This window comes from Homarus americanus, unplaced genomic scaffold, assembly GCF_018991925.1.
Source record: "Homarus americanus isolate GMGI-L3 unplaced genomic scaffold, GMGI_Hamer_2.0 scaffold39155, whole genome shotgun sequence".
NCBI lineage: Eukaryota > Metazoa > Arthropoda > Malacostraca > Decapoda > Nephropidae > Homarus > Homarus americanus.
This window is the reverse complement of record NW_024737042.1, coordinates 14,239,776-14,265,782: the sequence shown is the minus strand read 5'-3', so window position 1 is coordinate 14,265,782 and position 26,007 is coordinate 14,239,776. Positions and strand designations below refer to the sequence as shown.

Below are 26,007 nucleotides of genomic sequence, written 5' to 3'. Positions count from 1 at the left end.
CACTCCCTGTTATTAGGCTGCAGGTCATGTAGGTACAGTGGGTGATCTGGAGCATTATCAGAGGGAGGTATGGCCTTGAAAGAGTCGCCACATTATCATTTCACCTCACCTCTACACTAAACAACCAGTACTTAAAAATGTGTGCTGTTATCTAGGCGGTTTTATTAGCTTCTTAGTAAGCAGGTAGGATATGGTTTGATAAGAAGTAAACTGCATTTGTGAAAATTTAGTTCTTGTTAAGTCAATAAGTGAGAGCAGCCTGTACTGTACGATAGTTTCCAATGTGTAGTCCTGTTCTTTACTCTTCCCATTTTACCTCACTTGGTAATTCACATTTAAAAATAATATATTAAGGCTAAGAAATAACTGTCTAAAACAGATGGAAGATAACTTTATTTATTTTAGATTATAAAAAATATAGTTTACCCAGAAATATACACTTATTTTCATTGCATAACACAGTCAATATTTAGATTACCATCCCTGACTAGCAACAACAAATGGACACTAAATCCTTGGAAGAACTATTTTGTCATTGTTTCTTGAAATTATACATTTATTAATTTATATGTTATAATTATTATTTTTTCCTTTCACCTTGAACACATTAGGAAGAACAGCTCTGAAGAATCATTTCAGTTTTGTTGATGCACATCTCTACCCTGAATCATACTTTCACAACTTTGCATCTTGATCCTCACTGGTTTATTAATGTACAAGTTTATGCTAAAAAGTCTTATTTTTTTGTACCTTGTCAGTGTATGTCGTCTGTCAATAACTAATACTCTAATCTCCACTATAGCAGGAAGTGACAGCAGTTCACATCCATGGTAACTGAGTGGTATCATTATATATTGGTCGAGAAGTTGTTTTAGTAATGTTCTTTTCTGTTATTTCAAAAACTTTATTAATCTCTCGTAGAATTAATAGTCATGCTCATCCTTTATATCCATTCTTTGCCTCCATTTACCAAAGTCTATTTTGTTTTCATTACCAATGTACAGTTTTGAAGACTGAAAATGAATCTACTGTATTGCCTTTATCTTTTAAACAGCTTATGATCAAAAACTCTAAAGTAGAGTATAATTTTAAATAACATTATGATGATCAGAAGGCAGCAAGTTTCATGAGGATGCAATAATAAAATTCAATGAGAACTGCACACAATTCAAAATGAAACCGAGAGCAGCTGGTGAAGTTATGGAAATACAAAAAGGACTTGATTGAGATGACAGGCAACAAAGTTTGAGTAAATGAAGAGTTTGGAGTGAAGTGCATTTTCCTATTAAAGAAGAATTCTGAAATTTTAGTTTGATGAATGACTAAACATAAGTTGAAAATATTTTTCCATGGGAAGATAAGAAATGAGACTTAATATTACAAGCTCATAAATATGGAAGACCCTCCAGAAATAATCTGATGCTCAAGCAATCATCATATAAGTCCCCTCGCCATCTATTTTTCCCAAATATTGAACTTAGTAAAAACGAGAACCTGAGTTAATGATTAAGCGCTGGAATTCAGTCCCATCATCTTTGGCTGGCCATCAAAGAAACAGACTGAGAATTGGTCACGTCCCATCAAGGCTATAGAAGAACCTGAAGGATGCCATCTGTTGGAAGAATTTTTTTTGTAAGTATCCTGACCAGAAACAAAAGGAATTGGAAAAAAAAAAAAGTTGATTGATTGATAAAATCCCTAGAAACAAGTGTTTGGGACCATGAACACTGCAGAACTGCCTACTATCTTGACTAAGGTTGTGCCATGATAATGTTCAGTACGAGCATGTTTAAAAACCACTTTCCTACACTGGAATAGTAACTTGTTCTCAGCCACCCATGATAAGACAAAAGTTAGTAACAATCTTGTTCCTACGAGGGGCAAGAATGTTACTAACTTTGTGTATAAGGAGAGAGCCCAGTCTTCCCACTCCTGCTGTGAAACAAACCAGGGACCACTCACAAGTGAAGCTACAGTCATAATGTAATGAAAGATAAAACATGGCACAATGATGTACCTGTTAACTGTGTAAGCACCTATTATTAGTATTACAAAGGACGAACCCTTAGTGACATAATAGAAGCAAGCCTTAAGATTTGGGTCAAATCATATAAGAACATAAGGAGCTTGCAATAGGCTGGTTGGCCTGTGCATAGCAGCGCCTGTCGAGAGTTACAACCACTCTATAGTCCATGAATCTATCTAGCCTCCTTTTAAAACTTTCCAGCATTCCAGTACTTACTACAAAGTTGCTAAGCTTGTTCTACTCATCTACCACCCTATGTGAACCAGTTTCTTCCTATCTCCCTCTTAAACCTAAACTTATCCAACTTAAATCCATTGCTCCGAGTCCTATCCTGCTCGGATATTATAAGAACTTTATCTATATAGGTGCTTCCCGACTTACGACGGGGTTAGGGAGCCAAACCCAGGTCGTAAGTCTGAATGGTCGTAAAAAATTAAATATAAATATAAAATCTACAATGAAATACAGTACGTACACTAAAAGTAATAAATAATGAGGAATGGATACAGTACAGTAAAAGTAATAATAATGAGGAATGGATACAGTGTGACTGAGCACTTACCTTTAATGTAGTCAGCTGAATGCACATGGGACCCCCATAATTTTCTAATTATACATGGAGACTACATTAACTGGAAACGATTCGGTATAGAAAATGCGTGCGCCATTTGAGGAGAAAAAAAAAAAAAAAAATGATCACAACTGCGGCGGTCGTAAGTCCAAGCAGTCGTAAGTCGGGGACTACCTGTATCCCCTTTATTGATTCCTTTCACCCACTTAAATACTTCTATCATATCTCCCCGCACTCTACGTCTTTCTAGGGAATGCAAGTTTAGTTTCTTTAATCTACCTTGATAGGGAAGGTTTCTAAGTCTCGGAATAATTTTCGTTATTCTTCGCTGCACCAACTCCAGTGAATTGATATCCATTCTATAATAACGGCACCAGAACTGAACAGCATAATCGAGGCGTGGCCTGACTAACGCAAGATATAATTGCAATATGACCTCCATATTCTTATTACTTACACCTCTAGATATAAAACCTAATACTCTGTTTGCCTTATTTCGAACATTAACGCACTGTTTTCTAGGCCGTAGGTCCGGGCTTACAAGTACCCCTAAGTTTAATGCTTTGCTTATTTCCTCACTATCATCAATCGTTTCCCCTCTCTCTGACTTTAAAGGTCCCACCTAGTCCTTGACCTTTGTCCTATAACACCTGGAAAAATCCCTTGGGATTTGCCTTGAATTCTCTTGCTATCCTGATTTCATAGTCCCTCTTAGCCTTCTGTACATTTTTCTTAACATTCCTAGATACAGTAGAAGTCCAAAAATCCGGACTACTTGGGGATTGGGTCAGTCCGGATTTTCGGATTTTCCGGATTCTCAGGCAGTACTTTTAAAATTCAAATTTAAGGAGGAATAAAGAAGAGATGAACAGATACATTTTGATAGTTTATTCATTTATCAAAACGAGCAGTTTTAAAGAAAAAGCTGTGAATTCTAGAATTTTATTCTTTGCCTTTTTTATATCATAAATTGTAGACTTTCCAATGTTGTATGTTTCCATTAGAACAGTATTGCTCACACCACGTTCTATTTTAATTATTTAAAGTTTGTCACTCAATTTCAATGTGTTCTTCTTTCTCTTCACACAACGGAGTTTATCTACTTTAGGAGCCATTATTATGGGCTCTAAATGGAAAGAGTAGGACTCAAAATTACACACGTTGTCACAGTTTGATTGCTCGTTTTAAAGTGGCGACCGCGTGGTCGCTTGTTGTTGCTGTGCAGCTGTGGCGCTCACGCATGAGCACATACACACAAAAGCCAGCTAAAAAAAAAAAAAAAGTTTGAGTTTTCGAAAAGTCCGGATTCTCAGGTGGTCCGGATTTCTGGCATCCGGATTTTTGGACTTATACTGTAGTTCCTTATACCTATCTCTGAGATGCTTCTCCCCTCCCTTTAATTTCTTATAAATTCCTTTCTTTATTCCTATGTCATGTTTAATTTTTTTGGTCATCCATCTTGGCTCATTCTTATTTGACCTAATTTTTCTGTATGGTATATTTTGTTCCTGTGCTTTACATAGTATACTAGTGAATTTAGTATAGTCGTCATCAACTGTCGTGTCGCTGGTGACCTCACCCATTCCTACCGGAGACTGACCTGACCGTTCCCAGGTGACCTCACCTAGGTACCTTCTTAACCCTCATAATCTACTGATTGAAAGTCTGGGACTGACCATATTGTCATTATTTTTTGTTTCCCAATTTAGGGTATATCCGATTCCACTGTGATCACTGTTCCCTAGTTCTTCCCCTACTGTGATATCTCTGATAATATTTTCTTTATTTGTTAATACTAGGTCTAATATACTGTCACGTCTAGAAGGTTCTGTAATAAGTTGTTTTAAATTTTTTTCCTGAACTGCATCTAGAAAGTCTTCAGATTCATAGCCACCTATAATGTTGTCCCAGTCAGTATTTCTGAAGTTGAAATCCCCCATAATGCACAGGTTGTTGTATCCTGCTGCCCTACTCATTTCCTGCCATATGGGCTGAGCTGCTTCTTTTCTTAGACTTGGGGGCCTGTAAATCACTCCTATAATTAGTTTATCTGTTCCTTCCGCAATTTATACCAATACAGACTCAGTTTCGATTTCACCCTTTATTGTATTATTAAAACAATATTTTTATGTATCCCTGACGAAGAGTGTGACCCCTGCCCCCCTTCCTACCTTCCCTGTCCTTGTGTAAAAGGTTGTACCCTTTTGTGTGATACTCTGATAAAAAGTTCTTGCTCGCCAGATTCATCCAAGTTTCGGTGGTTGCTATGACGTCTACATTCTCGGTACATACAACCGCTCTCAGCAAGTCTATTATATTTTTAATGCTCCTACTGTTTGTATAGTATACATTTAAAATGGTGAAAATGGATGATAAGTCTATGAATGTCTGTGAATTCAAATCTTCTGTAATGTTTTTCTTGTTTAAGTGAAAGGCATGTTGTGTTGGCTGTTTAAAAACATTTAACATTTTTGGCTCTTTATTTGCATACTAAACTGTGGGATTCGACAGTGAATTCATAATGTCATCAAGATTACTCTGGTTAAGTTACCGGGTAGTGCTTTAACTGGTGCTGAGGTCTGGTTAGAATTGTATCGTCTGAAGGAAAATCAGCTTTGTATGAGTGTAGGCCAGCATTATGATGCACAAAGCATGAGAAGAGAAGAAAGAGGTGAGGATATATTTAAGTAGTGCATAATAATGTTACCCATGTCAGCTGAGGAATACTGGGAGGAAACAGGACTTATGGTATATTTAGAAGTCAAGGGCAACAGATACATCTATGAGCTAATAAAACAGGGGCCATGAAGACATCAGAAGTAAAGGGCTTTGCAAGATTCATAAATAATTATTAGAAAAATCCTCAATGCTAATTTAGCAATGACACAACAGGTAATTTCTGGATGATGATGTATACAGTAACAAACATGAAAACCAAATTAAGGTTTAATGGGTTGGACTGAAGAGATAATTTACCCAAATACTGTCAGGTGAAATATCAAGTGAACAAAAGAATGCTGGAAATAAAGACCTGAGTGATGAGATCTGCAGTGTGGGTGCCCCGGGGATGGCAACTGTTAAGCAGCCAAATGGAGACCAGAAGTAAACATGGTTGCTCCCTGTGCACAGTGCAAGACGGGGCTGTCGAGGGTCCCAAGTAAATTCTGTAAGCATAAAAAAAAAAAGGATTTACAAGGCTGTCAAGTACTGTACCCTTCATTTATTTTTTAACATACAATTCCGAACTACCCTTCAGAGATCACAGTTATTTTACAATTTATTGAATTTCACCTTACTTCTACTTTGTTTTTCTTAGAGAACATTTAATTTTTTTTTTTTTTTTAAGATACAGTATTTCCACACCTTTTACAGGATTGACATGTACAAGTACAGCCTTTAATGACAGTTTTGGTACACTCCATATCCATATGGTGGCTGGCATGTTGTCATTACGTGTTGCTAAGTAACGGTTATCTCTACTGAAGAGAAGAGTTCCAACACCAATGCGTGGACTAGCCTGCTTTCCCAGCTCAGTGGTGATGGAAGCGAGGCTCACCGGTCTGGTTTCCTCTTCCTCGTCTGGGGAATCATTACAAAATACTGTAATCTAAGCTGTTACAGAATACTTTACCTGTAGAATCCTCCATATACTAAGTAATCAATGTAGCTTAAGACAAACTGTTCAATATAAGTACAAGTATCAATGAGTATAAAAAAATTTCTGAATTTTAAATGTTTATGTAAATTCTCTACTGACACTCCCCTTTGGATACAAAATATTTGATCAAGAATTACAGAAGGATAGATTAGGAGCATAAGACAAAACTTAATATACTTACAAGTTGTTTCAAGAATCAATGGAAGACCTTGGACTGATGCCAAAGTAGCTGGATAACCAGTCAGAGGCTTTTCCACCTCCTTAAAGATTACGCAGTTTTCTGAGTCAATAATAGAGTCGTGTGTAAAATCTGCTATGATGCGCCATGTTAGGTGGTTCATCAAGCGTACCTATAATAAGAAAAAATTTTTGTAAATATTTGCTTCAAAATCATTAGACATATTAACGCACAAAGCTGTAATAATATACTGTACAGGTGGACCCAAATTTACGGATACTCGGTGTACAGATTTTTTAAGATTTTTTTTTTCACCCACTGCATCAATTTATGCATAAAACTTAGCAATTACTTTTTTTTTAATTTATTATTTTGTTGTTGACACAGGTATCTGGGAGCATCACACAATAACTCTTCACTTAATACAGTAAATACATTCCTAAAAAGTACTGTGTTCAATGAAATCATGTTATCTAGTTACCTTTGAATTGCTCATAAAATACAACCATGTTAAAAACAGTAAAGTAATTGTCACTTATCAAATGATAGTTTAGCATGTAAAAAGAGAATTGCAAGTTAAAACCAAATCTTTATCTTAGTATCGACTAGGAAGGTCGTGGTACGAGTTAAGTTTATTGCGCTCTACATACCATGGTATCTCAAGGTTGACAAACATATATTTTGTATCATGTTTATTATGTACAAGTTACTTTTACTGCAACAGTTGATGGCTGCTGTTTGTTGTCATGGAGGGCAGCGGTATAGGGGCATTAACCACCACAGTTTCTTGGAGATAGAAATAATTTTAATTTGTACTGAACTCCTTAGTATTGGTTAGGGTGAACATGTTTACCAAATTATTGATTAGAATTAGTTTCCCTTAAAAAACAATTAAAAAGTTAAGTTTCATTTCATTGTCAGATTTTTTGTTCTCACAAGAACTTAGTGTCTCTTGTACAGTACTGTATTTATTGAGCATATCCACTTCGATTTAGTAATGTTTTTTCAGGAACACAACCTTTCTTTAATTCAAGGTCAACCCAAATATGATAATTGAAATCTCAATGGTAGTTCTAGGAAAATCTGCTGAATAATACGTCTATCTCACTGGACACTTTTTCCAAATTTTATTTTTATCTTCATTCATATTGATGTTCCCTTCACTCAGTAATCTGTTCTCTGTCATACAGGATAGGGGTACAAGCAACACTCAAAGCCTTCTTTAGGAAGCAGATGGGGTTACTTACTACTTCATTATTTCTATCACTTGTCAGCTTACTAGGTGATCAGGCAGTTGGTTTGTTCTCTATATTTATTTCACCTCATGTTTTTAATTCAATTTCTGTGTTTATCCTAGTTTTTTCTGGAAACTTCAGGACATAAGGGGAGTATTGTACAGTAGTGTCTTCTTTCAATGTTCTCAGCCAATGACCATCACTGTGCCTACGTGTCTTAACTTCTCTGAGGAAGTTCTTGAATGAGGAAGTTCTTGAAATGCTGTACTGTACATGTATTTTCTGAAGAAACCTATACAGTACATCTGTTTGAGTATCTCACAAAAGAAACAATTCTCATTTTCTGATACTACTACATATAATTGGATAGAGAAGATTACAGTACTAGTATGTCACGAAATATACTTAAGCTGGAAATTTACAAAATGTATTAATTCAGGGAAACATGAGAATGAGACAATATCACGCGGTGACAAGTACTTGGTAACAACCGAAGACAGGCACTGAATAAATACCTGGGTGATAAACACTTACCTTCTGATCGTAACTACCAATTGCTAGGAACTGGCTAGAGGGAGACCAAGACACTCCTTTTATACCGAGTGACCACTGGTATGCAGAGTAGGTTGCCAAAGAGTGCCCACTAAGAGAATAAATGAGAATTTTATACTCTAGGGGGGACTCCCATACAGCAAGAACTGAGCCATCACTTGACCACTGAACACCCGCTAGGTCTCTTGTTGCTACTTCAAAGTGCTGAACAAAGTAGAATGTCATTAGAAACATCAACACATAAAGGCAGTAACAAATCTTGAAAACATGAAATGAAATACAGCCAGAACATTTATAATACTCATCTCATTATGAGTTATTAAAAAATGATGGACTTATTAAATGTGATCCTTATATTACCAAATATCATTTAAAAGATGTTAATATAATCTATCAAAATATAGTGAGCATTAAGTGAAAAATATATATAAAACTGACTTCACCATTCACCACCATCATTTTACAGTAATTTTTCTCACTTGAGAAGAGTATTATATCAAAGCCCTGGATATTAATGTAACTGGAAGGTACAATACTGTACTGTCCAGGTATTTGGAGAAATCATACTGACATACTGAACCGATATCTAATTTTGACAATAAAAGCATAGACTTCATAGAAAGATTAAGATACTGTACTGGCAGGGATAAGAGAAACATCATATTCTCACAAAGTGGTACATCTAAAATGAATGGCAGATAAATACTGTAAGAAACCATTATAAGCTGTAACTTACCTTAACCAGATGCCATGATTTAGTTTCCATAAGAGAGATGTAATCCTTGCACTCCTTCCTCTCCACCACTGCCAAATAATCATGGTCTGGGCTGAATTGCAAACCCTGTGCTATGTTCTTGGGGTGTTTTATATATGACACTGTCTTGCTAACCAACGACCATACAGTGATGCGTAACTGTGGGTAAAATAAGTGGAAAAAAAGCTTCTACATATATGTAGTTACTTATATTTAGACAAGTTTATTTTCCTTTTATTCAAGAACCCTAAATGATTTCTATATTTTAGGATGTGCAATAAATAAGAACTTAAAAATCAGTAGGAATAAAGTTTGATCATTGTGAAGAATATTTTATGTTCTTTACAATATGATCAGACTTTCTTCTTACATATTTTTAGGTTCCTGTTAATTGCACATCCTAAAATACAGAAAAGTATTTTCAAAACCCTGTAACTGTTGTTCATTAGTGTTTGAAGTACAGCTCCTCCCCGACTTACGACCTGCCTCAGTCATACCAAAATTTTGTCAAATTACATATTTTCGAGTCCCAACGTCAGTACACAGATAAAATTTTCGTTTGTAATTCACTTTAAAATGGCTGGCAAGTTTAAAATTGAGAGTTTTGTGGTGCTGAGAAGAAAAAGAGACACCCATTTTAGATTTTCTATGAATTATTTAAGCATTTTCTACTTACGACCATTTCGACGTACGACCTGGATTTGGGTCCTTAACCCCGTCGTAAGTCGGGGAGGAGCTGTAGACTACAACGAAACTTTGAAAAACATAATAGCCACATAAAATAAGAAACAATTATACCAGAGTTGATTTTTGACAATTTTGTGATTTTCTTACATAAAACTCGGCTGTGGTTAAAATATGTCGACTATCTGGAGCCCAGCAAACTTTTATAAGCCCAGCGGATCCTTCGTTAATCTTGCATTTCCAATCTGGATCCTCAATAGACCACACTTCTGTCACACAACGCTTATAGTTGCCAGTGAGCACATAGGAGGAGTCTGAAGACCATTCCAAAACCTGTGAAAAATATAATCTTTGATACTCTACACTGCAGTAACAGCACAGGTGCTCACAAAATTTCTAAACTATATAGAGTACACTGTATACTATATTTTATTTATCATATACTGTAGTTTATACAGCACAGGATAGCATAGCATATGTTACTTTATAAGGCCTAGCCAAGTGCAGAATGAGGTACTGTACTTGCATCAAACCAAAACAAGTTGATGAGTAGTCTATTGTGGGATGGTAATAAAACACTACACTTTACTGACAATGGATTATACTGCTACAGTACTTGAAGATATTCTCATTGAATCTTAGACACAAGGAGTTAAATACATTGATATACTGTACAGTATTGTAGAGACCTTCCCTCTTACAAAAAATAAAACAAGAACATTCATGTACATTTGTAATAAAACTACCAGTACACTAATTGTAAACAGTATACTGTAGTACCTGGATTAGGTCAGTGCAGTTGTATGTAATCAACACTTGTAGAGAGGAAGAGTCCCTGATTTCTAACCTTGCAGTTACAGGTACAGCACAAAAACGACCGTCTGGGGACCATGCTAACTGGCTCCCACTTGTTCTTAGTATCTCAGCAAAATTCATCCTTGGACATAGAAACTGCAAAACAATAAAGCTATGGTGAATAGTATACTAAACTGTACTCCTGCACAGTTAAAGTCTGTTCCTTAAAAGTCAATACTTTGTACTAGGCATCACATGCAAATGCATACTGTATATTATTTTTTGTATACAGTATGCAATTATTTGGCAGGATTGGGAACTTGCAAAGTACTAGATACTGCTATTTTATATAATTTCTTGTTCATAAAATGAACCAAAGTAACCTCCCTGTGAGGTGGCACCTTTATTCATTTAAATTAACTTAAATAAAGGTGAAAAATACAAGATACAGTATACTGTACTCGACGAGGATTTTCCCCATGGTTTTAAAAACCCCTTTTCCATAGATGGAGGTCATTGTACTGACAACCTTCAACAGGGAGGTGTCGTGGTAAGACACGCTAATAATATTTATATTAGTTTGCATAACCACCACACCTCAAAGGCAATAGTAATGTGTCCTTAGTGATTCATTTTTAATTAAAAAATTTTTTAACTACCATTGTCAATGCAACAATCCTTGTTGGCACAAAGTGGGTGTCTGATACCTAGAGTTTTAATTAACTTTTTCCGTTGATGGAGGTTGTCCTGTTTATAACCAGTTTTTAAAAATTTGAGTAGCAAAGGAGACCGCACTGTAGCGCTTGACAGAGAAGTGTGGCAGTAAGGTTAATTTATAATATTGGAATTAGTTAATTTTACCGCCATACCTCCCTGTCAAGCAATGTAGTGCAGTGTCCTTCGCGACTCATTTTTTTAAGACTGGTTGTAAACACGATGACCCCTGTCAATGGAAGAAAGTGATTAAAATACCAGGTGGAACCCTTTAGAGGGCACTGGTTTATCTCAACTAAATAAAATCATCTGGCATTAGATAAAATACAACAACTAGATGCACCGCTGCCCTCTAAAGTATAGGCAGCGGATATTTTGCCGTAACCGGCTAAGTTCTTACTAACACTATTTTGCTGTGAGTGCGTTCTGATTGGCTAGTCGTCCATTACCGGCAAACAACACGAGAACAATATGTGACCGTGACTGGCGGCATTTGGCATTTATTTTACCGTGAGTCAATAGTTGTGCAGCTATACATACTGTATACCTAACCAGAAGGAGTTGTTAGATTTTGTAAATTTTTTCCACAGATGTTTTTAACACTATAAAAGAGGCGATATTTACTAGAATTTAATAGAACCTGACCTAACCAGCCAAAGAAACCTACCTACAATAACCTAACCCAACTACCTAGCATGCATGGTAAAATAGTGTTAGTAGAAACTTAGCCGGTCACAGCAAAACATCCACTACCGTGGTAACAGCCGAAGTTGAGCTATGGGCCAGTCTCAAAACAATACGCCTTACTGGTAGTTAATGTTCTTAACTATCAGTCGATGAGGTTAATATTTATGACTAACCTGCGGACGAGATATTTTTATTAAAGTTTATTTTCTTTCTTTATTTTTATCAGTTAGTTTTGATATGATAATTATTTCTTGTGCAAATTTTTTGTTTCATAGATAATTAAGTGCCTAGGCGTGCACTAATTTGTCTTCCCGGCGGTAATGAGGCCGAGCTCTGGTGCCGTGCTTTTGCCCGGGCTTAAGGCAGTTTCGTTTTCAATATGACGTGAGAAGGTTGTCACCAGTCTTATATGGACGTAATTTGCAAATTTAGGGATAAAGACAACGAGACCCTAAAATTGTTCCTTTAAATAGAGACTGTCCACACTACGGGAGTCCATGTGCTTTCAGACCAGAAAGAAATTTGTTCATCATTCACTTCCTCAAAGACGTGACTCGACTTTTCCCGCCATCACAACAAATGACTCCGCCACTCGGGCTGCAAAAGCACTGATGCTCCCGCTTGTTTGGTTAGGTCTGTTCTTCATACCCACAAATGTTGGTATTTTTGCATTCGTGCACACAACTTTCCTACTCCAAATATATAATCATTCGAAAAAGACGTCTAATTTTAAGATAAATTTCTTCTATTACATTACTGTCACAAACATATAATAACGGAGAGAGCGCATCCAAATCTTTCTCCATTTTCTTCTATTAATCTTCCGCCATTATCACCTACCCAACCTCCCACTCTGCGTGTTCCCTTTATAAATCATCACACGGATGCGTTCCCGTACACGTCACACGGCCAATCAAAAGCGTTTTTTTTCTCACCAATTAAAATTATTTATGGTTTAATTTGCAGTATTTTGGGCCCAATCAGATTCAAATTTTATTTTGAGTCATATTTCGAAATTCAAATTCACTTCCGACCATGGAAGTCTGCGATGGGTGTCACTTCAATTATACGAAGTTGATTGCAAGTTTTGGGGAAAAAAATAAACAAGCTATATAATTTTTTTAGATCTCATGGTGTTCTCCCGACCTCAGTAAAGTGTCCTATGTGTAAGAACGAATGTAAATATCGTCAAGACCAACATACCGTATGTGGCATTGTGATAAATCGTTCCCGAGACACCCCCCCCCCCCGTTAAGTGAGAATCCGCGTCAGCAACCTGTACAGTACTAATCTCAGTATCCAACGATGAACCGGAACCAGGCCAGTAAGGTAAGAAATAAGTGATGCCATCATATGGTGAGAGTTAGGTTAGGTTAGGTCAAGTTTATATGCCTGTTTTTCTAGTATTATTTTTTTTGTATTTTGTATTCGTTGGCCATAATTTGTCGGAAAACACACCACCCAAAACCCCTGATAACTAAAAAAACTGGCAATTCCCGACGGAAATCAAGGTAAAAACCAATCAAAACACAAAAATACAATAGAAAAACATAGTTTTGACTTTCTATCAGAGTTGTGTGCACTAATGCAAATTTCTTCAAATGTTAAGTAACGTTTATTTTAAAAATATCCATTATTTAACACATTTGCACAAATTAAAAGCGGTCCGACTAATTACCCAAATGTACCCAAATATAGCCGCAATGAAGTCAAATAATGGTCCTACATGAATAAATCGGACTGCCAATCACTTCTCGACTAGTATTTGGTGTCAGAAAGTCACAAAAAATTGGTAAACTTAATTTAATCTGAGTTAATAGATCGCGTGCACGTACCGAGGGAGCGAGTAATGACCCAAATGTAGCCGCAATGAAGTCAAATGATGGTCGTACAAGCATAAATCGGGCTGTGAATCACTTCTCGATTATTATTTGGTGTCATAAAGTAAAAAAAATTGGTTAACTTAATTTAATCTGAGTTGTGTTGTGTTAGGTTAGGTTAGGTTAGGTTAGGTTTGGTTAGGTACATGCACTTGATCTATTAACTCAGATTAAATTAAGTTTTCCAATTTTTTGTGACTTTCTGACACCAAATACTAGTCGAGAAGTGATTGGCAGTCTGATTTATTCATGTAGGACCATTATTTGACTTCATTGCGGCTACACTTGGCTACATTACTCGGACCCCATTTGCACAATAAAATGAGTGAAAATCCAGCGTTTTTATAATCGTTTTTTCGATCAATTTCGGCCGCGAATTAGTCGTAAATAATTACCGTCGATGAATAAATGTATAACGCTTATTTTTCAAGTGTAAGTCGACTGAAAACCATTTATTTTACCTCCGTAAATAACTAACTACACAACAACCAGTGACCACTGTTTTAAGGTCAACCATTATTTGTTTACGTTTGAGTCAGTCTCCTGAAGGACGAAAACAATACATTTCACTGAAGCTCAATTATATGATGTTTAATTTTTATTATGCAATAATTACTCATGGCAGAAGTTATAGTTAAAAAATTTATATATATATTTTAATATTCCACTGTGGAATTATAGATTAAAACAGCATTTAAATAATAAACATCTAACATAATTTTTATGTATTTAGCTTAATGCATATAAAATAATAATATCACTTTCATGTGAAACTTTTAATTAAATATTAAGGTAAAATCTACAATTTCGAGACAATAATAATCAAGTTAACTCATATTTGCCCAACTAGTTTAGTTTATTACTATGTTTAGCACCTTAAGAGGGCAGGATAGTCCATCATTCCTTTAACATTACAATATGAATATTTTCTTATAATGAATCAACCAAACTGACAAAACAGCATCAATAAATAATACACATAAACTTATAACCACCGCCCAAATAATGTAAGGGCCGGGTGTTGATGTATTATATTTTGTTTATCATAAAGGAACGAGTGAAGTACCTGGGTATACATCAGTTGTGTTGTGGTAGTGGAGGGAGGATCACCTGTCACACTCCTAACATGGATTATCTCCATTTTTGACAGACATTAACTCGCTGTAATTGAGGATTTACTCCACTAGAAATCTCCATTTATCGTTAATTCCGTCCTAAAGGTAAGTACCAGCACTAAGTGTACTCGACAGCTAAGCCAACACGGAAGGTATAGTAGTTAAATGCAAAAATTTTTGGTTAGGATTTAGTATTTGAGGGTAACACACTGCGTTAATCAATGAGTGGAGTCAACACCACAGAACAGGTCATTAGTGAAGGTGGGAACAGGGTGAATATGACTAATTAGATACAGTGTGCCTGTTGCAAGACACCAATGGTGCCAAAGAATTAGAGGAATGTTTGCAGATTTAATGGGGACAGTGCCCTTAAACGTGTAGTAGGGCGAGCTGCATATATTGAGGTATTAGTATAAGTAATGTTGGAGGAGGTTACATCACTCAAATACTCACAATTTACATCTTAATTGGCCTGCAGTGTTCATAACTTGGTAAAATTCCAGGAGAATTCTGCCAGTTTAAGGCTAAATTTATAATAAATTTACCATATTAGACGTTGATCATAGATGTTTTAGAAGTTAAAATATATTCAGAGAAAAAAGATGGACATAAATGACATTAACAGTAATAAAAAATGGTTGTATAATTCAGTGTTGCCAGCGGTGATTGAAAACAAATCATCACTGGACTGTTTGATTTAAGCAGCAATGAACTGCTGAGCGTTGTTAAAGGCTGAGTAATTATTAAAGTTCAGTAATTCTCTGGAAACATACTGTATGTTGACTGCTAAAACAATTCAGAATTACACTGCTACTGATGGAGCTCCTCTGGAATTTTGTTTATATCCTAATCCCTGTCTTCAGTTCATGGGTTCTGATAGTACAGGAGGAAATCAGAGCATTCAGAGGAAAGCTACGAGTTTTGTATAGTCACACAGGACCTTGTCATATGCCCAAGCGGAAATCAAACCCATTGTTGCAGTCTTGGGGCTCCACCAGTCTGAGAATTTGCCTTGCAAATAATGTACATGTACGATATCTCTTAGACCTGTTTATGAGGTGTAAGATTTTGAGATTCAGATTTGTCCACATGCGGAGTTCAAGCCCCTCTAGTTTGGTTAGATTAGGTCTTATATAGATTGCTAATTTGTATTGATCTGTGAATAATTTTTGTTTTTCTGACCTATTTAAATTGGGAGGGCTACTAGACTCCATATACTGTACTGTAGAGTGCAGCGGTCTCAGAGATATCGTGCATTATTAGCAAAGAAGAATACTCAGACTGGGGAAGTTACCAAGCCACTACACCAGGTCACAGAGATGTGATGCAAGAGTGCTAACATGGTACTGCACCTTACTGTTGAAAAGGTGATTCATTCCCGAGGGGTCACCATTTGATCAGTAATTCAAAACTGTTATTCAACTGTACTGCACTGTACTTGATTTAAATGAATTTGGTGTTAGAAATATGAAAAGAATACTTGTAATGTACTGTACTTTTATTTTATTTTTTGAGCAGCAATACAGGTACCAGTACAGTACATACAGTATTATCCTGGAAATTATTGATAACTTACCCGTCGCCTATTTTTTCATAGAAAATTCATGTAAAATCGCTGCAATTTCACTGTGTTTTTCAATGGACACTGTTGTAGTTTGTTGTAGTTTGGGCAAATGTGTTAAAATGTTTTTTCTAAATTACATTTAACCTAACCTTAGTTGATAAAAAACACAAAGGGCCGAAGGTTTTTTAGAAGACTGCATCAACCTAATCAAGCATACCTACTTAACCTTACCTAACTTCCTACTGTAGTGGATTTAGGACCCCAAGTAAATTAAACAGAAAGAACTTACTATGATATGGTGTAATTTTAAATTTTTTTGTGGACGTGAAAGAAACCTCTCGGACCGGGTGGCTCATAAACAAACAGTGAGCGAGAAAAAATTGAGCGTCGGTTGGGCCACCTCACCATTTTATCATCGTAAAAGACGAAGTAGTGTCGCGAGCCTTGGGGCCTAATTATCTACCAAATGAAACATGTGCCCAAGAAATGGATATCGTATGTAAACTCAGCGATGAAAATACAGTACAGTATAGTGAGAAGATCCATCAAAACAAATTAGGCTACAATGGGAAAGACGTCAATATTAACCATTATCATAACAAACGTGTTTATATTATTCCTGTCATTGCGTGGACAAATTATTGCATATTAAAGTTTAAGCACTGTTTATCATCTAAATTCATACGATGTTTTTGTTAGTATAAATATGATACATGCTGCTTGGACGAAGATGCCATGTTAACCTTTCTCCTTCTGTTGAAAGTAAATAATAAACCTGCTTAACCTATAAGATAGTGCACTTATGCACTTGTCTCTTTAGAAACCTAGAAGAATGCACCACTTTGGGTACTGCAATGCAGTGCATACTGTACTATAATAGGTAGTTACTGGTCTGGGAATTGGGATAGTATGGTTTAAATACCCAGTACAGTGCAGGGAGACTTATGAACATCCGCTGATATGAATGGGGTATAACTTAAAATTTACAGTATTTTATTTACCTGATGAATTATTTTTTACTTTCATTTACTGTATTTTGTCATTCTATTTTTTCTTTTAATTAAGTGATTTTAGATGTATATAAGGACTTAGGCTATGATATAGTGGGATTTTAAACATTGTTCTGTAAGTACGGTTTGCACATAACATGTGTTCCAACTTATGTACAAATCCAACTTAAGAATGTCCTCAGGAATGGAACTCGTTCGTAACCCGGGGACCCCCTGTACTGTACCGGTATCCAATTTTGTTTACGCTATTGTATACTTTTTAGAATATTGTTCAATATGTACAGTTGTGGACAAAAGAATTCTGCAGGCAGGCAGGGAGGGAGAGCGGTGGTGTATGGGAGGGTAGGGGTAGGTGGAGACTTGGAACTGTTGCATAGAGGTGCTAATTGAAAGTCTGCAATTTTCTTTCCACATTTCAATTTTTTTTTTTTGGGGGGGGGGGATTAATTATGAGGCAGATGCAGTTCACGCTCCCTCCCTACTAAATTATTTTTTGTACACAACTATACAATTTGTACAGATTTGTAAAATTCAAGTGGGCATGCAGTTTTATTCTAATTTTTAACTTATAATCAGATTTTTCTAGTTATCATATGTACAGTACAGTACACTGAACATATTTTTCATATATTTTACTACAGTACATTAATTAGGATAGTCGATAGGAACCTGGATGAACGAAAGAACAAAAGCTATTTCTACAGAAGTTTTTAACTATACAGTACAGGTACTCCTCGACTTACGACATACTCGACTTACGACAACCTGGACATACGACCGCCGTGATCGTATAAATTATTTTTCTAATTACGTATTTTCTAGTTCCGACGTTAGTGATCGCGCTGTGTACTGGCAAAATTTTCGTTTGTAATTCCCTTTAAAATGGCTGGCAAGCGTAAAAGTGAGAGTTCTCGTGGTGCCGAGAAGAAAAAGAGACACCCATTTTAGAAATTCAATTTATTATTTTTGCCCTTTCAACTTTCGACCAATTCGACTTATGACCTGGTGGTCTGGACGGAACCCCGTCGTAAGTCGAGGAGAGACTATTATAATACTGTGAGTGATAAATACTGGTATTAACTGTACTTCTTAACACCGGCATCACGAAAATTGTGACCAAGTCCCAGATCTGACTTTCTGCCACATTTACACACAATTGCAGGGTCTCAATTGTTTCTCTTACTTAGACAACACAACATACATATGTCATTTCTCACTATTAATATTTTTTTATTTTTTTATTTATTTCTTTCTTTGTTATTATTATTGTTATCTGTTGTTATTATTATTATTGTTATTTTATTTTTAATTTTGTATTATGAATTTTATTTACTTAGAACTAATTATTATTGTTATTATTATTACATTTTCGCCCCCAGGCCCCGATGTGGGTCAGTGACCTGTGCCCGGGTGGGCTAATCCTGTTTAAAAAAACAGAGCATTAATTATTGAGAAACCACATGAAACTGAGCGGTAGATTTGTGGTTTCCGTCTCTTTGAGTTTACCTTCATTTGTGGTCAGTCATACTGAAGTTGGTTGAGTACTATATGAACTTTCACTTTTAAGTAACGTTGAATAGGAGGAACGACATAGAACTAGGATAGTCACCAGTGTATCTAAATATTTCTCATTGGGTTCCACCAATCACCATCACCTTGATATAGTTTTATATATGGTATATGCAGTATACTGTATATTGGTCAGATGGTCAGCCTGGCATTACTAAACTATAGTACTAAACATTGCAGTACTATACTGTATTGTACTGGCATTGAAACCTTTGTGGTCTGTGGACTTAACGCTTGGGTCATCAGCTACACAAGCTCTTGACACTGTACAGTACGTATAGTACTGCTGATTGGGCCATTAACTGTTCTTGTTGGTATGGTCTTTGGTTATCAGGTACCTTTACTGTTATCAGGTATGACTTTATTTATACTACTGTATTATTGTTACACTACCTGTATTAGCTTGTAAAGTACTGTACAGGTAGTAGGCAGCTATCAAACAGGGAGGTACTACCGCCTGGGAAGATATTGGAAGCATAATGTGTTGTCTAATGGTAGACCCTGTTGCCATATGGAATCAAAAAAATTGTGACCAAGTCCCAGGTTGCTGATCTTACTTTCTGCCTCATTTACACACAGTTGCAGGGTCTCAATTGTTTCTCTTACTTTGACAACACAACACACATGCAGTAAATTGTTTCTTACTATTGAATTTTATTAATTTTTTTTATTTTTATGATATTTTATAATTATTATTATTAATATTATTTATTTTTATTACCTGTATTATTATTATTATTATTATTATTATATTTTTGCCCCCCCCCCAGGCCCTAATGTGGGTCATTGACCGGTGCCCGGGTGGGTTAATCCCCGTAGAGAAAACAAAAACGTTATCTGCATGAAAGGCAGCATCTAGTTGATTCACTAACCAGAGAAATGTGGGTACAGTATGATCATGTGACCATATACTTTACTTTATATCAATTATTATGAAATGAAAATGAATAATTAGTGAAATTTTCTAATTAATTATTTGTAATGCCTAACTCGCAGAATAATGATTCATATATGGTATATGCTGCAGGATAATAAATTATTAAATCTGTGATTATGAAAAATTCGCACTTCCTTTTGCGAGATTTAATTTGGACTGTGATAGCACTCTCATTAGTTAATGAATCACCCATATACTGTGTACTAGAGTGCACAACTGTACATCCCGCTCTACTCGATTGATCTTGTTGGCGTTAATTGCAACTCCTAAGGGGAAGTACACTTCATGTAGCCCCAGTTTATTTACTTGTAATACTGTATGAGATTATTCCAAGAAAAAAAAAATAATATATATATGTTTGGTGTAAAATGGTCGACACTGAAAACTATCACTTCCTGTGTACCTTAAATGTACATGTTTTGTGAAACTGACCTTGAGCTGTACTGTAGCCAACACCTTCATGCACAGTGTAGGCTTCTTTCCTTGCTAGATACTCTTCCACCTGACAGTTATTACTCAAGGTTAACATGTGTACTGAATCCAGTGTTGCCAGGTACACACTGTAGTATCCATAATTATATCACATGAGTTAACTTCACGAAACGAATCTTGATTCATGCAGTACAGTATTGTCTTTGTGAAAACTGTACATGTAAGTAAATTTTTATGTACTATATATATATATATATATATATATATATATATATATATATATATATATATATATATATATATATATATATATATATATATATATATATATATATACCGGTGTATTGTTTTCGAAAATTAAATTTGTATACTACATAATGATAATCAAGAAGATAATCTGAATACAAACTAGAACTGAATGTCATCATCATTAAACTAACCTAATTTACGTATAGTTTGATTATGATTTTACACTCTGTAATAAATTAAAACAAAATTTACCTTATATGAACAATTTTCCAATAAAATTTATCAATACAAAAAAATGTTAACTATTGCATTACCTCTTGTTGTACAGATAAGATACCCGGTATCCTTGTTTTATGAGAAAACGTCATTTGCGTCAATCACATTCACTGTTATATAGCCTCATGTTCTACAGGTTGTGAAAGGCTGCATGTTTCTTTCTGCTCTCTTCGACGGCATTACAGTACATCTACAGTTAACACAAGGATTTCCTACCTTTGCTGCGTTTAGCGGTGTCGGTATAGCGTTATCTCCAGAATCGTGCGTCAAGTCTAACCAAATGACTCCCTACCTGACGCCCCTTACAAATCCCTGGTATGTGGAGTTCCCGGGGGCTTTTCTTGTAGGTGGCAAGGGCTGCGGAGGTCTCGGTGAGGTGGGGACGTTTGTAATAGTATTGTGGTGTCTTAGTAAAATTTATAATAAATAATAAAAAATTGAAAACAAAATAATAAAATAATAACGGTTTGGTAGCTACCTCCTCCCACCTACATGTGATAATAGCAGCTTATCAGTAAGACACGGTCCGACTAATTACCAAATGTACCCAAATATAGCCGCAATGAAGTCAAATAATGGTCCTACATGAATAAATTGGACTGCTAATCACTTCTCGACTAGTATTTGGTGTCAGAAAGTCACAAAAAATTGGAAAACTTACTTTAATCTGAGTTAATAGATCGCTTGCATGTACCGAGGGAGCGAGTAATTACCCAAATGTACCCAAATGTAGCCGCAATTAAGTCAAATGATGGTCGTACAAGCATAAATCGGGCTGTGAATCACTTCTCGATTATTATTTGGTGTCATAAAGTCACAAAAAATTGGTAAACTTAACTTAATCTGAGTTGTGTAAGGTTAGGTTAGATTAGATTAGATTAGATTAGATTAGATTAGGTTAGGTACATGCACTTGATCTATTAACTCAGATTAAATTAAGTTTACCAATTTTTTGTGACTTCGTGACACCAAATACTAGTCGAGGTTAGGTTAGGTAAGGTACATGCACTCGATCTATTAACTCAGATTAAATTAAGTTTACCAATTTTTTGTGACTTCCTGACACCAAATACCAGTTGAGAAGTGATTGGCAGTCCGATTTATTCATGTAGGACCATTATTTGACTTCATTATATTTGGGTAATTTGGGTAATTACCCTCGGTACATGCACTCGATCTATTAACTCAGATTAAATTAAGTTTACCAATTTTTTGTGACTTCCTGACACCAAATACCAGTTGAGAAGTGATTGGCAGTCCGATTTATTCATGTAGGACCATTATTTGACTTCATTGCGGCTATATTTGGGTACATTTGGGTAATTAGTCGGACCCGTAAGACATGATAATACTAATTAATAACTTAAAATATTTTTTTCCTGCGTGGTCACGTCCAATTTTGATTAAGTCTGTCCTGTACAAATACCTATAGACCCAGATTACTGGGAATTTTTCACGTACCACAATAAAATCAAAAGTCGATACAATAAGACAAAAAGACGGAATGCGCAATGCAGACTCGGACTCCCTGATGATTAACCTCAGGAAAATGAGGTCAGTTATGTGTGGTGGGGAGGGATGGCGGCGAGGCTCCCCCCTGCCTCCCCAAACCAAGTTTGCGCTAACCGGATATAATTATTTTTGTGACTTGTTATTAACTTCGTCTTTTTTTCATTTTCGTTTGAGGAAAGTCCGTGTTAGAGAATTACCAATTTAAGGGAGTTCTTATGCTTATAGTGTCTAGATAGAATGTCACTGTTGGGTGGTTGTTATTGGCAAAGGAAGAACCCTGCCAACAAGCCATCGGGTGACTTCCATAATCCCTCTCAGTGACTCATAGCACAAGTACTGTACACTGAACTTATTACCATATGTGCCAGGGGATGCGAGGGTTACGTCTGGGATTATAATGTAGTTGTCTGCTTCCTACTCCCTTCATAAAGCTAATATTATAATGTTGCAGATTCATGCAGCTACTGTGGTCATCTGTAACTGTCTTCAGAAGTGATAATATATGGTTGTTGGTGTGTTAGTTTTAGCATAGTTTAGACCGTGTTAATAAATCAATACATGTCAGTACGTGCGACAGACTCGCTTGGTTCTCGTGACCGCTGACGTAAATATTGATCACCTGCCTTCCTCCCTGTCTGGCAGATTGGTTATCATAACCCGGGTGTTGTCCTTAACAGCAGCTACCTGTACAGTCTACGCCACTTAACAGCCTCACAGACTGGCGACCTTGAAATTCCTAACCGGCAACTTCTCTGGGTCCATCCCACCCCCACCAGGCATACGTTAATATGGATAGGTTTTATAAACTAAACAAAACAATATTTATCCATGCTAATGTGTTCGAGGGCAAGCGTTGACTTTACATTGGCGTTTGAATTTTGCTGAAAATTTTTGACAAAGTTTTCAAATTTTTTTGTTTTTCAATATTAGAATTTTTTTTTCTTAAAAAAACATCTCTCCAAAGACCTTTCGCCGAGCCTAGTTCCCGGGAAACGATCGTTTGGGGGATACGATAGTGTTTTTTATTATTATTAATATTTGAAAAGGTTTGATTTTTTTTATTTGGATTTTTTTTACAATATTGGTATTTTTTATTTAATGTGGCCGTACTATATACTGTATTATTTATCATTTCATGCATTATCGATTTTCACTGAAATATTAAGAGAAATGTCGGAAATGGGGAAATTTTGAGGAATTTTTGGCTCTGGATCTGGGGAATTTTAGGCTACTCATTATTTTATAAGTTATTATTACTGTACATAAATTAGATATTTGTTATTCCTTTAACCCCTTTTATATAAATATTAATATCTGAATTGATAAACAAAAAAACAGTCTGAGCTATAGAAATGTCTGGCAATAATAATCTGCTTAAAGTAGGACAATGAAAACTCAGAAACATGAAAACTGTGTTAATAAAACGCTGGCAAGCTTTAGAAGATATGCCTAGCTCTTTCACCGCTGGCATTGACCCCACTTGTCGTTTCAAGAGAACTTTATTTTCTCGGGTTTAATCTCAAAGTTGTATTGTAAAAATGGTCGATCGTCAGTGTCCCAGCCAACTTGGTCAGGTGATAATCAGTCGGGCATACACCAGTTTATTTACACAGGGAGAGTCGGGGCTGTGGAGTCAACACATGATTTTTATTCGTGGAAGTTTTTTAGTTTAACAAATTTATTGGCAGAGCTTGTAGTACAGTTTGCCTATTCTGAGTAATTCAGTCAGGTCTTGACACTGAGGGTGGTATCACTTCTCACTGCCACGCAGGACAGAGGTTCATACACAAAGAAATACATCGTATTCATTAACAACTATAAATGTATAGAGGTCAGATTCATATGGGTAATGTCACTGTTCACTGCCATGCAGGACAGAGGTTCGTACACAAAGAGATGCATCATATTCATTGGCAGTACATATACATATATGTAAACACACACGCACACACACATATACATACATATACATATATACATACACATATACATGTACCTGCACATATACATACACACACGCACACATACATACATATACGTCGGTCAGATTCATGTGGGTAATGTCACTTTTCACTGCCATACAGGACAGAGGTTCGTACACAAAGAATGCATCATATTCATTGACACTATATATAGGTCAGATTCATGTGGGTAATGCCACTGTTCACTGCCACGCAGGACAGAGGTTCGTACACAAAGAAGGAAATACATCACATTCACCAGCAGCATATATAGGTCAGTGGATCACATACATTGGAGTCATATTCTAATTGAAGACTAATCAGTGTGGGCTAGCAAATTTGGGATAAACAGCAAGAATGTCCTCAAGCACACCTGATTCAATGAAGTAATTACATAGTTCAAGATACAATAAGTCAGGTGGCCTGAAGTCTTTGACAGTGTCACATTCAATAATATAGTGTTCAAGTGTATGCTTTAAAGGTTTATCACAAAGTTTACATGCTGAGTGTTCCTGTATGGGTACAGCGTTACTAACTTGCCAGATGTGTCTGTATCCTAGCCTAATTCTGGCCACGACTACATCACATTGTCTGGTTCTGTCCTCATGCTGGCCATACCGGTACCTCTTGTTACAAAATTTGTCATATTTACTAATGCTACAACTGCCAGGTCTCTCTGCATTTCTCACTTCTTCTAGATCAGAGTTCATGATTCTGACTTGAATGTTTTTAATTACAGCATTGGATAGACCAAGGTCACGGTCAACATTTTCTTTCTTATATGCCTCATTGGCCAGTCTATCAGCACGGTCATGATACCTGATTCCAACATGGGACGGAATCCACACAAATTCGATACGAGAGTTGTTCTCATTGGCAGTTATCACATTCCTTTTAATATCACATGCAACTTTAGACATAGAGCCTGGCGGGCTGTTCATTGATTTCAAAGCACTTTGAGAGTCACAGAATATCACCCCACCTCCATTTTCTTTGAGGTAGTCTGTAGCTAAGTAGATTCCAGTTAAGAGTCACTTGTCGTATATCAGTCACTGGTTATTTATCCTGGTAACAATTAATGCAAACTGAAATGTTGCGGTACACATAGCCAAGTTGCTCTAAAGCTTATTTTTCCAACCTCATAACAGTAACCGTATATAATGTCACAATATATTCAGCAAAGGTGAATTGAGTGGATAAAATTTTAATAAAACGAAAAGTAAAACGCCTGCGGTGAGTACGATCGTCTCGTTATTTTGAGTCTAAGTTTTTTAACGAAAGCCTTAACTGGGGAACTGCTTGGCATACATATATGAAATTTGTTTGCTTGTTTATATGCAAATGTCGATGACGTGAGTAGGCTTTTAAAATGTTAGCTTCATTCTTTTTTCATACCCTGGATATTGCGGGTCGCATTATGGATATTTATAACTTTGCTTATTCTGTCTACCTGTTTTGTTTTTGTTCGTGTGTTTTCAAGAACTTTACGTTTTCTCTTTGTAAACATGCAGTCATTCTTGGAGCTAATAATACCGATTTATACTTAGTGGGAATAAGCTCAAAATACCATTGTGACTAATAACGCTTTTAAAATGCATTTTCATCTTAACACACTCCTTATTGTTGCATATTTATATATTTTTTGTTA

At 36.0% G+C, this 26,007-nt stretch overlaps 2 protein-coding genes across 2 annotated transcripts in view; one reads left to right on the top strand and one right to left on the bottom strand.

Moving 5' to 3' along the window:
• Nucleotides 1-371: 371 nt before the first annotated feature.
• On the bottom strand, nt 372-14,304 carry LOC121872733 (WD repeat-containing protein WRAP73-like). Its single transcript, XM_042375757.1, has 9 exons — nt 14,263-14,304; nt 10,439-10,609; nt 9,809-9,991; nt 8,957-9,133; nt 8,203-8,424; nt 6,437-6,605; nt 5,961-6,176; nt 5,629-5,761; nt 372-1,612 (listed from the first exon to the last, which is right to left on the bottom strand). Exons 2-9 carry the CDS (start codon nt 10,592-10,594, stop codon nt 1,507-1,509), a joined length of 1,362 nt encoding a protein of 453 aa, XP_042231691.1. The 5' UTR covers nt 10,595-10,609; nt 14,263-14,304; the 3' UTR covers nt 372-1,506.
• Nucleotides 14,305-14,823: 519 nt separating this feature from the next.
• Nucleotides 14,824-26,007, top strand: part of LOC121872524 (EH domain-binding protein 1-like) — a 105,559-nt gene continuing 94,375 nt past the window's right edge. Inside the window, exon 1 of the mRNA XM_042375307.1 lies at nt 14,824-14,954. The gene's annotated coding sequence lies outside the window, so the exon portion shown is untranslated. The remainder of the gene's footprint in view (nt 14,955-26,007) is intronic.

Bases quoted from the DNA above. Each gene is read 5' to 3' on its own strand.
- LOC121872733 (XM_042375757.1), bottom strand. From the start codon at position 10,594: ATGAATTTTGCTGAGATACTAAGAACAAGTGGGAGCCAGTTAGCATGG. The intron at 9,134-9,808 runs GTAAGAAAATCA...TTTTACCCACAG, and splicing joins TAACCACAGCCGAGTTTTAT to TTACGCATCACTGTATGGTC. The intron at 1,613-5,628 runs GTCTTTATTTCC...TTCTTCCAACAG, and splicing joins CTGCAGATCTCATCACTCAG to ATGGCATCCTTCAGGTTCTT.